This window comes from Corylus avellana, chromosome 1 (assembly GCF_965113065.1).
Source record: "Corylus avellana chromosome 1, dhCorAvel1.hap1.2, whole genome shotgun sequence".
Classification (NCBI taxonomy): Eukaryota; Viridiplantae; Streptophyta; class Magnoliopsida; order Fagales; family Betulaceae; genus Corylus; species Corylus avellana.
In genome coordinates, this window is record NC_142490.1 from 36477681 (window position 1) to 36491101 (window position 13421).

The 13421-nt window shown below is 35.8% G+C and overlaps 2 protein-coding genes across 5 annotated transcripts; one reads left to right on the plus strand and one right to left on the minus strand.

Moving 5' to 3' along the window:
* Window positions 1–65: 65 nt before the first annotated feature.
* Window positions 66–13221, minus strand: LOC132171552 (peroxisomal 2,4-dienoyl-CoA reductase [(3E)-enoyl-CoA-producing]-like). Of its 3 annotated transcripts, none has more exons than XM_059582902.2 (6): window positions 12872–13221; window positions 11883–12042; window positions 11012–11181; window positions 10707–10926; window positions 9637–9715; window positions 66–305 (listed from the first exon to the last, which is right to left on the minus strand). In XM_059582902.2, exons 1-5 carry the CDS (start codon window positions 13061–13063, stop codon window positions 9639–9641), a joined length of 819 nt encoding a protein of 272 aa, XP_059438885.2. In that variant the 5' UTR covers window positions 13064–13221; the 3' UTR covers window positions 66–305; window positions 9637–9638. The 3 variants fall into 3 exon arrangements, with proteins under 3 accessions (XP_059438885.2, XP_059438886.2, XP_059438884.2); XM_059582903.2 differs by having other exon boundaries at window positions 293–316; XM_059582901.2 differs by lacking the exon at window positions 66–305 and adding an exon at window positions 1787–1896.
* LOC132171551 (polyadenylate-binding protein 1-B-binding protein) lies at window positions 2259–4540 on the plus strand. 2 transcript variants are annotated; one of them, XM_059582899.2, is made up of 2 exons: window positions 2259–3529; window positions 4404–4540. In XM_059582899.2, exon 1 carries the CDS (start codon window positions 2526–2528, stop codon window positions 3489–3491), a length of 966 nt encoding a protein of 321 aa, XP_059438882.2. In that variant the 5' UTR covers window positions 2259–2525; the 3' UTR covers window positions 3492–3529; window positions 4404–4540. The 2 variants fall into 2 exon arrangements, with proteins under 2 accessions (XP_059438882.2, XP_059438883.2); XM_059582900.2 differs by having other exon boundaries at window positions 4159–4496.
* Window positions 13222–13421: the final 200 nt, after the last annotated feature.

Genomic DNA, 13421 nt, shown 5'->3' on the forward strand with positions numbered 1-13421 from the left:
TAACAAAAAGGACAAACAAAAAAAATTGGCAAAATTTTTTTTACTCAACTGCTGCCAGTCTGCTGATGCTGTCTGCGGAGATGCGCTCAAGCGCAGGTTAAGTGTGATCGAGCACAAGCGCACGATGGTCCTTAGATGTGCTGCTGCTGGTGCGCTCGAGCGTAAATGTGCAGTGCACTTGGATGCAAGTGGGTCAAGCGCAGATGTGGTTCGCCTTGCTGCCTTGTGCTCGAGTGCGCTCAAGCGTGCTGAAGTGTGCTCGAGCGTACTACCCCTGGTGAGTTCGTTCGAGATTGCAACAGAAACTAAAAAACAACTTTTTTTCTTTTTATTAGATAATAAAACATAAACAAACTAACTAAAAATAAAATTGCAAAAAAAATAAAATAAAACAAAATTCTAACTAAACTAGTAGAAAAATAAAATCAATTGAGACAAAAATTAATTTTCACAAACAAAAACAACTCCCTAGCAACGACACGAAAAACTTGTTGTGAGTTTTAAAGTTACTCGTAAGTACACGAGTCGTTTGCAATATAGATTTTGCAAGCACGAGGTCGAATCCACAAGAAATTGTACCGTGAAAGTAAACTTCTATCTAAATTAATTGTATTTTAACCTAGTTCCAAAAGTGATGTGATTTTTCTTGCAAAAAGATAAACTAAATGAAACCTGATATTAAATCAAATGATAAAAGTACTAAGGTTTTCATAATTCACATCACCAAATCAAAGCAATACATTCTCATATTTTGCTCATACAACTGACAAACAAATAAGCCCTATGCGTTGTTCTATGTTTCATAAAAAGACATATTAAAACATTCAATGAATCCAACCATTAAACAAATCACAAAGAATACCCAATTGAAATCAAATCATCCAATGTATCTGTTTGATTTACGAATCACAATGGATATTTAATTTCAATTGAATGATTCGATGTATCCGTCGGATGAAACACATCGAATATCCAATTTTTCAGAAATAATAATCACAAGATTCAGTTAAAAGAGGTTAATCAAATAACTGAATTGGAATAAAACAACATTTTTATTAAAAGTCGGAATTGTACGAACACAATAACGAGAATATAATTGCTAATCAAATGGCGAAGCTTCATCTTCAACCTTAGTTGAAGATTTTAGCCTCTCATGACTACAAACAACATCATAAATTGAATTGAAAACATTAAAATAATCAAACTTACAAAGAGAAACGAATTCAAAGCAACAAAAGCGAAGAAACCCGAAAATATAGATTGAACGACGCCCCCTTTGTGCGTTTACAATGACAAATATGATATAAATACTAAACAATTAGGGCTTCGGCGCTGCCAGGTCAACTTGAGTGCGTTCGATCGCACACTAGGTGCGCTCGAGCATACTTGGGCGTGCTTCAGGTCTTCTGTAGCGCTGCGTGCTTGGGCTTAGGCGAGGGTGCGCTTGAGCGCATCCTTGCTAGGCTCAAGCGTACTAATTGGCACTCGATCCCACTTCCCAAAAATGAACTTTTTAAAATTTCTTTGCATCTTTCACAATAATACTGCAGTTTCAAAAGCGAAGAAACCCGAAAATATAGATTGAACGACGCCCCCTTTGTGCGTTTACAATGACAAATATGATATAAATACTAAACAATTAGGGCTTCGGCGCTGCCAGGTCAACTTGAGTGCGTTCGATCGCACACTAGGTGCGCTCGAGCATACTTGGGGGTGCTTCAGGTCTTTTGTAGCGCTGCGTGCTTGGGCTTAGGCGAGGGTGCGCTTGAGCGCATCCTTGCTAGGCTCAAGCGTACTAATTGGCACTCGATCCCACTTCCCAAAAATGAACTTTTTAAAATTTCTTTGCATCTTTCACAATAATACTGCAGTTTTCTCCTAACAATTTGCAAAACACTAAAACACCAAAACTAGCAAAAAATCAGAAAATAATAAAGTTAAAGGCTTAGCAAATACAAATTAAAGAGTCGAAATATGTAATATTTGGTATTCATCATGTATATTTTAAGATAAAAAATGTTACAAGCAGCTTTATTTCTTTTTAATATTGCTTTAAAAATTATTATTAAATTTTGAATGAATTGTTATTAAATTTTAGAGTTTAATAATAATTTTTATTGGCAGGTGAAAAAGTGTACACTTAAACAATGTAGAGGTAGATGTATGTAACGATCATATTGTCTGACATTGGGTTTAATTAATATTTTTTGATGTGATTTTTATACATTTTTAATAGTAGAGTGTTGTAATTCTGACCTTCAAAGTGGATGCGAAAATCTTTGTCAGTAGTTTTAACAGGGAGGGTGGGATTAGTGGAAAACCTCTTCCATGCAAAAAAGGTGCTCCAAATATCACAAATGCCATTACTGCACATCATCATCTCTCGCCATCAACAACCTTTCTCCTCCCTCATCTTCTCCATATCCCCTTTCTCTCTGAACTTTCTACAAACACTTGATCTCCCTCTCTTCCTTACCAATTTGTACGGTCGATTCTCAGATCTGTAGCCTGAAATCCACAAGCCCATGGATCTAGCCCCGGAAGAGCTCCAATTCCTGACGATCCCAGACCTCCTGAGAGAAGCAACCTCCATCCCAAAGCTGTCGCCGAAGACCTTCTACCTCATCACCCTGACCCTCATCTTCCCTCTCTCCTTCGCCATCCTAGCCCACTCCCTCTTCACCCACCCGATCTTATCCCAGCTCCAGACATACCCACAAGCTGACCCTACCCAGGTCAGTCACGAATGGACCGTCCTCCTCCTCTTCCAGTTCTTCTACCTCATCTTCCTCTTCGCCTTCTCCCTTCTCTCCACCGCTGCCACCGTCTTCACCGTCGCCTCCATCTACACCTCCAAGCCCGTCTCTTTCTCCTCCACCATGTCCGCCATTCCCAAGGTCTTCAAGCGCTTGTTCGTAACGTTTTTGTGGGTCTCTCTCTTGATGATGATCTACAACTTCGTGTTCCTTGCTTTCTTGGTTTTATTGATCATAGCCATTGACACCCAGAACGTCTTTTTGCTGTTCTTTTCCGTCGTGGTCATATTCTTGCTCTTCCTTGTTGTTCATGTCTATATAACCGCGCTGTGGCACTTGGCCAGCGTGGTTTCGGTGCTGGAACCGGTATACGGGTTCGCCGCCATGAAAAAGAGCTACGAGTTGCTCAAGGGAAAGATCCGTTACGCAGGGGTGCTTGTTTTCATGTATTTGGCGATTTGTGTGATCATTGGGGGCGTGTTTAGCTCGGTGGTGGTGCACGGAGGGGGCAAGTACGGGGTTTTTGTGAGGATTGTAGTGGGTGGGTTCTTGGTGGGGGTGTTGGTGATCGTTAATTTGGTGGGGTTGTTGGCGCAGAGCGTGTTTTACTATGTTTGCAAGAGCTATCATCATGAGGGGATTGATAAGTCTGCTTTGCATGATCATCTGGGTGGGTATCTTGGAGAGTACGTGCCGCTGAAGAGCAGCATTCAGATGGAGAATTTGGAAATCTGAGATGGGAGAGCTAAGCTGACATAGATGATAATTTATGTGTAAGTTTATGGAATATATGAAATTATGTGTAATTTTTTTTTCTCTTCTTTTTTTTTTTCTTGTATGGAGCGTGTAAAAAAAAAAAAAAAAAAATCCTTTTGAGATGGGCATGTGGAAATTTACAATTTAGATAGTACCTTTATTTTTTTCCAACAATTATTTGAGCAAGTCCTAGCATTTAATTCTTGTGGATTGCTTGGATTTTTACTATGTTGTGATGGATCTTGGAAATATTTTCTGATGTGATAGATCTTGGAAATATGTTCTGATGGATTTAGTACGTGAGTACTACTTTTGCATCTGTTGTCATAGGCAGGAAAACTCTAATTAGATGCTTATTTTCTGTTCTATATGTTATCTAAATAAAGTTTGCTCTAGTGATGAAGAGAGAAGGATTTGGTTATTGCATTACTGTGACCGCCTCTGGCATTGCTCAAAACAAAGTGGATGGTTATAACTGTGGTTTTGTCCATTTTTTTCTGTTCCTCTGGTTAATAAATTGTTTTTGATGTTTATTACTTCCTTCTGCTGTTCTTTTCATGTAGTTAACTTTATTGTGGTTGTCATGTTCTGTTGCATATTTAAAGTTTCTATGAGCTGGTTTTCTGATAGGTTTTATTCTTATCAGATCATACATTGATAGCTGGGATCTTTCAAATTCTGTTTATCGCATTTCTCTTGGTCTACCAAATTCTGTTGCAGGAAGTGCCTTTATTTTTTTTATGGTGATATCTTGACTTAGCTGATGCTTATCTAGTTATATGCAGTCGGATGCATTTTCAGCCTTTGTGTTTACTTTGTTGCTGTTGGCATCTCGTCAAAGGATGATCCTTTCTACTATTGTTAATTTTTATTTTTCTTTCTACTGTTCAGGTGTACCAATGGAAGTAAACGATTTGTTGATTTTATGGAAACAGTTAGTCACAAGTGTATATTATATTAATTTTGTGTTGTGCTTGCGGAATATATTATTGTGTTAAGGTATGTGTCTCCTTTGATGATTAGTTTTAGTGATTTTCTTGTTTGTTTTGCACCTGCTAGTTAGGTAGTTCCTTTTGTATACTTCCAGTGTACATAGGGGCGCCTTATGCTTTTAATGAGATTGGTTTATTATTTATCAAAAAAATAAAAAATTATGCTAAATGATCTACTGATTTTATGGATACAGTTATTCACAGGTGTATATTATGTTAATTTTGTGTTGTGCTTGCAGAATATGTTTATGCTTTTCATTTGGGTTAGTTAATCTGGATATGGAGAAAGTCAATTTTGAAAACCATTAAGAGCATCTCCAGCAGTGTTTCTAAACTAGCTTTTTAGTTAAATTTAGCTATTTTGTTAACTTTTCTTGCTCCAACTGATACTGTAAAATAGAAGGTTTTCCTATTACTGCTATAGTAAACTTTCATATTTACAAGTCACTGTAACAACTTGTAAGTAATATTTTATTATATTTTCTCTTTTTTTTAATCTTTTCTCTTTCCTCTCTTTTTCTCTTTTTATGGGGAAGACAAGGAAATTATAAAAAACTAATAAAATAATACTAAAAAACAATATTTAATTAGAGTAAATAGTTAAAATAGATGTTCTTGTTGGAGTGTGTAGTGAAAAAGTAGTAGCTAAAATGAAAAAAGTTGTATTTTGAGTAGTAAAATGAAAACTCTTGCTGAAAATGCTCTAAGATTCAGGTCATTCACTAAGTGATAATATCCAAGACTGAGGTCAATCCAAGTGAAAACGTCATTGTGCCAAATAAACCCTTGTGAAGGTTTCATATCATCTCTTTCACTTCTGTTTTCCCCTTTTTCATAGATACATACTAGTGACTGGTGTTAGTTCCTATTAATGCTGATCGACTTGTGTACAGATTGAAGAGGCTATTTTTTCTGAAGTGGCTAGATTCACACATTTGAAAGCAATATATCTGGTGTTTGTGGAGTTGTTATTTTTATTTGATATTTTAAGACACCAGATGGATAAGCTTTCCTCTATTTATTGGTTTTTTCTGCTATGTTGTGTGTCGATCGGGCAGTGAAACTTTTGGGTTTGTGAAAATTTTCTGTGTATGAATTGTTGGTTGTGTTAGAGCCTAATTATGTTATTTTCCTTTTGGGAATATTTAAAGAGATGGCAAGTTTGGGTCTATGCATGTGGTGGTGCTCTTTCTGTATCAGTATCACTACTAAGTCGCTCCAATTTTCTTGTGGCTTGTTTATTATTAAAGTTTGTTAGGTTCATTTGGTTGTCCGTAAATCAAAATTTGTTTTGAATAATATTCAGTTTTTATTCAAGACTTGAATATTTCAAGTTGCCGGAATTTCCGACTGACTACCTGACCCCGAGCCCGCCCAAGAATTCTGATACCAACTGCTAATGACAGTCCGGTTCGGGCTCTGTAATGGTATTTCCGTTTCTGACCCCTTTGGGGTTTGGAAAAGTTTTCCCATGGTCCTATCTTTAGGATTTGGTTTTCCATTGTCCTAGGCTGCCATAAGACAACGTGATGTTTTTGTTTCTCATTGATTTATGGGTTGGATGAGCAGAAGGATTGTGAGAGGTTATAGCAGAAAAGCCCTGGGAGTTGGATCAATGGGTCTTACTAGGAATGACTTTTACACACAAACATATGAGGTTGTTGGCTTAGATTTGGTTAATTTTTTTTTTCATAAGTTAGATTTGGTTAATTGACATAAAAAAGCAGAATGATTATGTTGTTTTATGACCACAACTGTATAATGTTTCTTTTCTATGTTACAGAGGTTTCCTATCTGTGATTGTTATCTGTTCTATTTGTTAAATGTTATTTTTCTCATGCTTAGAAAAGAAATGACATTTTTCACATAGTGTGAATTAGGTCAAATTGGAGAGGCCTGGGTATGTGTCAATGTTGAGGGAATCTTCAAGAAGCTAAAGTCCTTTGTGCATGTGTTGATGAGTCAGAAAATCACTTGATTCTATAAAAGTCATCCTGCTTACATGTTTATTGTGAAAGTCAGAATCTCCTTTCAGTCCACATGCTGACTAGTAAAATATGAGGTGAAACATGATTAGTGGGCTGGCACATGGGGTTATGGTCCTTCCATTAAATATCTTTACCACTATTCTTGCTGCCTTGAACCATCCCTTTAGTAGAGGATTTTATGCCCTCAGGAGAGTTTCATACTCCCTGTTAAATCTTAAGATCAAGCCAGCATTTTAACCAAAAGAGTTGCCACAACTTTAGATTTGAGAGTCTTATGGTTGGTGTAAGGTCTCCATAACTGTTGTCTTTGTCTCTGCTTTGCATGTTATATATTTTCCTCTTTAAGCTGCTCCTATGGCAAAGAATTCTGACCCCTTATATTTGGTTTATTTATTTGATTTATTATATATAGCCTAGTCCTGGAATGGAAAAATGAAATTTTGCACTGGTTATCTTGGTTTTTGATTGTTGAAACTGTGTGGATGGAGAACACAATAAATAGTCTTCCATGTTTGATAGGTTGAGTTAGTTTGTCCTGCATATAGGCTTGTATGGGATGATGAGCAACTATGCCCCTTTATTGGAGTTCCAATGAATAAGCATCACGTCATTTTGGTGGCCATCTTTTGATAAAAGATTTGATTTTGATCGCTATCTTTTGATAAAAGATTTCATTTTGATCGCTATCTTTTGATAAAAGATTTGGTATCCATAGCATTTATTACTTAAGGGTATCATTGGTCTTAAAGGAAGTTTGATTTCCAATCTGGCTGATGATGATGTGCGAAGGAATTAGTGTTGGGAGACTTTTCTAGAGGGTCGAGGAAAAGGTATCAAATTAGAATTTGGAGTCCTTTACTTGGTGGGATTGGTTACTTCCAAATTCTCTACTTTTGCGTATTTTGTTCTGAGCTTCCAAATTCTCACTAGAGAGATTTTCTTGGCATATGAACTCTTAAAGCAACCAAAGTTTGATGTAATACCCGGAAAAATAAAAACTAAAAGCAAAATAGAATTTGGAGATATCGAAATAAATAACTTAAAATAAGGTTTTTAGAGGAAAAATTGGTAAATTTTGTGCTCAAAAACAACTTACCGTAGTCGGGCAGCCACGATGTGCATGGGAAGAGAGCGTGTAATTTTGATACTTGTAGCAAAAGTTATATCCAATTTGCTGTTATATGTGCAAATTGTAGCAGTTTGTACTCATAATTTGAGTCCTTTTTCCTTTCTAGGATTTGGGATTTTTTTTTTAAAAAAAAAAAAAAAAAAAAGATGAACAAGAACATAATACAACATCACATATTAAACATAGAAAATTACAAAATCCAAATACAAAGACCAAGAAGAAATTTTAATTTTGATAATAATCCAACTACGACTCCATAATAGATTCTCAAAGCCAGAGGAGGTAATCGAAAAAGTTGTCAATGAAACTTGTTGTAGCGGCTTATAGTGGGTATCAACAAAGGAAACTTATTTTAACTTGGCTCAGTTTTGGAGATTAAAAGGTATATGTATAATAACGGAGGAAACACCATCTAAGGCTGTGAGAGAGAGAACTACCAAGATTGAATATTTTTTAGACTCATAATCGGATCTATAATTTCTGGTTGACCAAAAATACTTTACAAAGGAAAACTAGATGTGATGTGACAAAGGAAATATGCTACACGAGATCAAAGCAAGAGATTGTGGGTTTTCAGTAGATCGATCATCTAATAACCCAAACAAAAGACTAAAAACATTAAGTGCTTGAGAGTGATGGGAGAGGGTTCTTGGGAGAAAAGTGTAGGGTATTTTGGAAAGGGTAATTAAGAATCTTTTTAGGATTCACTTGCTTATGGTTTAAGTGTTCTGTAAATGATAGGGGTTAATATATATATATATATATATATATATATATATATATATATATAATATTTGGTTTATCTCATCTTATAAATTAACCATTAAATTTGTGGAGTTTACTATTGACTTCTGTAGGGTTTACAAATCTAATAATTAATTTATAAGACGAGATATACCAAATATGAAGAAAAAAATATTAACCCTAACATTTCTCTTATTTTAACTTGATAATGAATTTCATTGAGTAATGTCAAATCTCAACCACATATTTATACATAAATGACTATATTTAGCATGGAAAGTAGGGTAGCTGTGATTGTTGTGCTTTCTTGTTTCTTATTACCGACTCAAATGGATGGAGATCTACATGTCCACGTGGACAGAGCTCTCTCTCAATCCTCAAGTGGGTGGAGAGGTAGCTGCCCTAGTGGGGTGTTGTGTTTGGCAATAATACAAAACAGTTTATTTATTATTTACTTCAACTTGAATTGGGACATCCAATGCACCCTTGGGAAATTGATGTTTTTGTCTCAATCTCACAATCAAACAAAAGAATGAATCGGAGAATATTCAGTTAGTAATATATGAAGGGTATTTTTGTCTTCTCAAACGGTGAAATTTATTTTCATATAATATGAGCAATTGCGAAAAAGAAATGACAAAAAAGAGTTATGGAAAAAGACAGTGCGACAATAAAAAGACCTCAGAAGTAGGATTGAAATCCAATATAATTATCTATCCATATTACTTGCGATTTGGGTAAGCAAATGTGTGAGGACCGTTGTGTGGCTCACTTGCCGGGACATGTGTTTGGGTAGGCAGGCCCCATAAAGGGTCCTCCTCACAATTGCCTACCCGAGAGTTTGTGAGAGCAACAAAATATTGTTTATGTAGATGAGAAGCCTAAACTATTTTACACCCTGTAAATATTATTTTATTTGGTCATCATAAAATATTTTCAACTGACCGAAACTTAACATCGTATCGTGTCAAACACTCATAAAATAAAAAATAAAAAATATTTTACACCAAAAGAAACAAAAGTTTATCAGTTTGATTGGTGTAATGACTCCAACTTCTTGAATGGCAGTTAAACAGTAGAAAGTATATTATTTTACTTGGACACAAAAGCTTCTAATTTTCATATCATACCCCAAGTGATCAAAGGACCTTTTGGAAAGCATATATATAGTCAAATGTGGGAAACAAAAGAGATTATAATGGATTTTTACCATCATTCATCTAAGAAACAGAGAAGGGAAGAGAAGTGTTTCTCGTAATAGTGATTCTAACCTCTAACGCGAAGTGATAGCATTCGCTTTCAGCCATTCTCCTCCATCAACCACCAATGTTGTTCCGTTGATGTATTTTCCTTACAGCATAAGACATGCACAGAAGATTCTCAGTCTATGGCACAACATGGGAAAAAAGGGAAAGAAAAAGAAAAGGAGAATGTATTTTCCTTTAAAGGTTTGTCCAAAATTTCAAGATTTTCCAATGTTGAAATATCAATTGATTTTATGGAATGGAGTCATTACAACACATTTATAAGGTTATATATAAGCAACAAATGAAAAGTTATATTAGCATGGTATCTACAAACAGATATTAAAATTCTTTTTCCCACTGAAATTGCAGAATTCAAATGATGAACATCTAGAACTCCTTGCCTCACATAATTTAATCCTTGATGTCTTTAACACTTGAGCTTAAAAATGATCTAAAGCATCTATAAGTACCGGAAAATCGTTTTCAGGCAAACAGGCAGTTTTAAATTCATGAACGCAGAAATTACTGGAGTGGAAGCACATATTGTTGCAGATTGACAAAATATTATGGCATGTGTAAATTCATTACAAAAAGATTATGAACGATACTGACGTATGTATCATCGACATCACTAGTTTTTATTGATTGTTCCCAGGTTATGCTCAGACAAATTAAATTTTTTTAACCACTTCATTACCAACTCATTGGAATTGAACCTTTTAAATACTTCCACAGAATGCATGAAGCCTGATGTAAATCCTTTATCATAAGGTGGCAAAAAAAAAATGACAATTTAGGTCTTAATTTAACAAATGGCCAAAGCATAAGGTGATCTTTTGACTTTTTCCAAAAAACAAAATTAGAAACATGTGGAAACTTGCTAAACTAGCTTGATGAACAATCTTTCACGACCTATACATAATTTTTATCAAATACCACAATGAAGAAGAGTTTGTGGATTGAATAAACATGCAAGGAGAAACAACGATAAGTTAATGAGAAGATACATATCTATATAATTACACCTTTGGTACAGGAAATTAAAGAAAATTAAGACAAAGACATGCATGAGTTTAGCAAATTAGATTACTGACCGGCATCAGATGCAAGATATAGAGCAGCCATAGCAATATCCAATTTCTCCCCCAGTTTAAATAAAGGCATGTGCTGTCTAGTGCTCATCATTTCCTCACGTCCCAGTTTACTAGTGCCAGCAGTGTCTTCAATGGGTCCTGGTGCAATCCCATTGACTCTGATGTTGTAATCTGCCCCCCACTCCAATGCCAAGCTTCTCGTAATGCTATCAACTGCTGCCTGGTAGAAAGGAAAAGAATGTAAAGATATTGAATAGGGACCATAAGTAAAATTATTATGAAAGTCGAAAACTCAATTTACAAACCTTGGCCGCAGATACATGAATTTGATACCAAGTAGCTGTATAATGCAAAGTTGCACTTATATTTATGATTGTTCCACCATTAGAGATGTCTTTTCCTGGTCCCCCTTTCCTGAGGTACTTGAGTGCTTCATGGCACATTGTAAAAGTGCCAACAGAATCTATCTCTATTACTGCAGAAACCAATCAAAAAAAAAAAACATTGAATTATAACCTCTAAGAACCTTCTATGTGCTGAAAACCCTGTAAGACTCCTTTACATTGCATCATAGGGACTGATTTCACGTGATATAAAAATATGAGATTCTCGACTCAAATTACAGGGAGAACCATTAGTTGATACAAGCCACGAAAATTATATGCTAAAAAGTCAGTTTCACTGATGCAATAAATCTATTTTAGGATTTTATCAAATGACATTGTTTACGAGTTCGTTACTGTGACTTGGCCCCAATTTCTTCAAAGACTTGATTCTGCAGGATTGTACCCTATCATATAGGAATGAAACAGGAACCTTTCTATCTTTCTGAACCATCCAAGAAAGACCTCATGAGCATGTTGATCTAGAAAATAGAACAAGTATAAATTTTTTGTCATACTTGTAAAATTCCCAATGGAAAAAAAGAAGTCTTATTGATTGTTGTCCTTCTTTTGAATGACTGAATGGTTCATTTAAGTTACTTTTCAGTTTTCTTTCTCAGATACCAAGTTCACAACCTGATATATACCAACTTAGCTTGACTTCTAAGAAACAGCCAAGGACATAAATATAAAGAGATCTAAAAATTCAATCGAATTCAACAGAATAAATCTTCCAGTACTCTTTTATTGAATCAAATGTGAATATTTTGATCCACACTCCTGAGGGTACAACCTGTTCGGAAGCCATTAGGAGATAGATCCTCTGCTGCTACAAGGAAATTTCCAGCTGCAGAATTCACAAGAATGTCAAGCCTGCCAAAATGCTTAATTGTTGATTCCAGAACTCTAACTGCGTCTTCTCTTTTGCGTACATCTCCCTCTAGTCCAATAGCCTGCAACAAAAATGATAGACATTTTTCAGTGGTGAAGTAATAAAACCAGACATCATCATCATCCAGCTAAATGGAAAGCATAGTAGTAACACTGCAATTCCTTTCAAACGGCAATCACATGTAAGAATTCTAAAACCTATAGAACACAAAAAGATTTCTGCAGCAAAATACTGAGCTATCAAGTGGAGACGAGCAACTATAGTATAGAAACAGATCACGCTCCACACCCAATTGAAGTGGGATTTCTCTAACCTCGTATCTCCAGGCCAAACAAAAACAGACATAGGACCCACCAACCTGCAGATGAAAGTCCAAGGAACACAGAAACCAGGTAGTGGTACCATAATGAGCATCCGAACCAAAATCTTAAAACTATTAGATTGAGAGCCAAGCTGTTCACCCCTCTCATGTCCAAGACCAACAATGTATGACAAGCTTCACTAGCACTTACAACACCTATAGAATTTTCAAGTTATAGATTTTTACAAAAAAATCTCCATTCAACTAGGAAACCCCGAGTGCTTTCAGTTATATTTTTTTAAACTATAAAATCAAAGCATCGGTTAGACACTTAGACTAGAATTTCATCAAATCATAAGAGCAGTAATAGAACAAGAAACAACAGTACTAAGAGGTTACAATTTCCTCCATTTTCCTACCCTTTCTCAACAACCAAACAGGATCCAACTTTCATCTCAGACGGAAAAAGAGAGAGAGACAGAGACAGAGAAAAACAGGGAAATGAGACAAACCCAGTAGAGAAAAATGCTAAAACAGACAAATGAAATTGGAAAAGAGGATGGGGAAGTGAAAGAAAAGATAATATTACAGGAATTCCATGAGATTGAAGGGAGTCAACGGCAGCTTGAAGGACTTGGCTACGGCGGCCCATGATGGCAATAGAGGCTCCTTGTCTCCCTAATTGATACGATATCTCATACCGGATTCCTGACCCTCCTCCGGTCAACAGCGCCACCTTCCCCTTCAGTATGTCAACCTTGAAGGGAGACTCCATTGCCATGTGTCTGTCTCTGTATCTTTCTTCACTCTACTCCACAACGAACAACGTACAATGCCATTGGGTGTCTGAGTCAATGTCCCAAGACAAAGGAAACCGCGGGATACGAATTGGAATATTATGCCATTTCTGTTGTCCTTGCGTTCTGAACGTCTCTTGCGGTCTCTTACTGGCTTGTTTGGGCAAACATTGACAGAGTTTGGACAGAGTTTCCGCCAACCGGGTTGAAAATTCCTCAATTTAGTATATAAAAGTAACATGTAACATACATAAAGTTTTTAATAAAATATATTCTAATTTTATCCATATTATTAAAAAAAATATATGCATTTTATGTGTTTAAAAGATACATGTCACTTTT

Excerpts from the sequence above, each read along its gene's own strand:
- LOC132171551 (XM_059582899.2), top strand. The coding sequence starts at position 2,526 with ATGGATCTAGCCCCGGAAGAGCTCCAATTCCTGACGATCCCAGACCTC.
- LOC132171552 (XM_059582902.2), bottom strand. The coding sequence starts at position 13,063 with ATGGCAATGGAGTCTCCCTTCAAGGTTGACATACTGAAGGGGAAGGTG. Across the intron at positions 12,043-12,871 it reads TTCAATCTCATGGAATTCCT|GCTATTGGACTAGAGGGAGA; the intron begins GTAATATTATCT and ends TTTTTGTTGCAG. Across the intron at positions 10,927-11,011 it reads TTCATGTATCTGCGGCCAAG|GCAGCAGTTGATAGCATTAC; the intron begins GTTTGTAAATTG and ends CCTTTCTACCAG.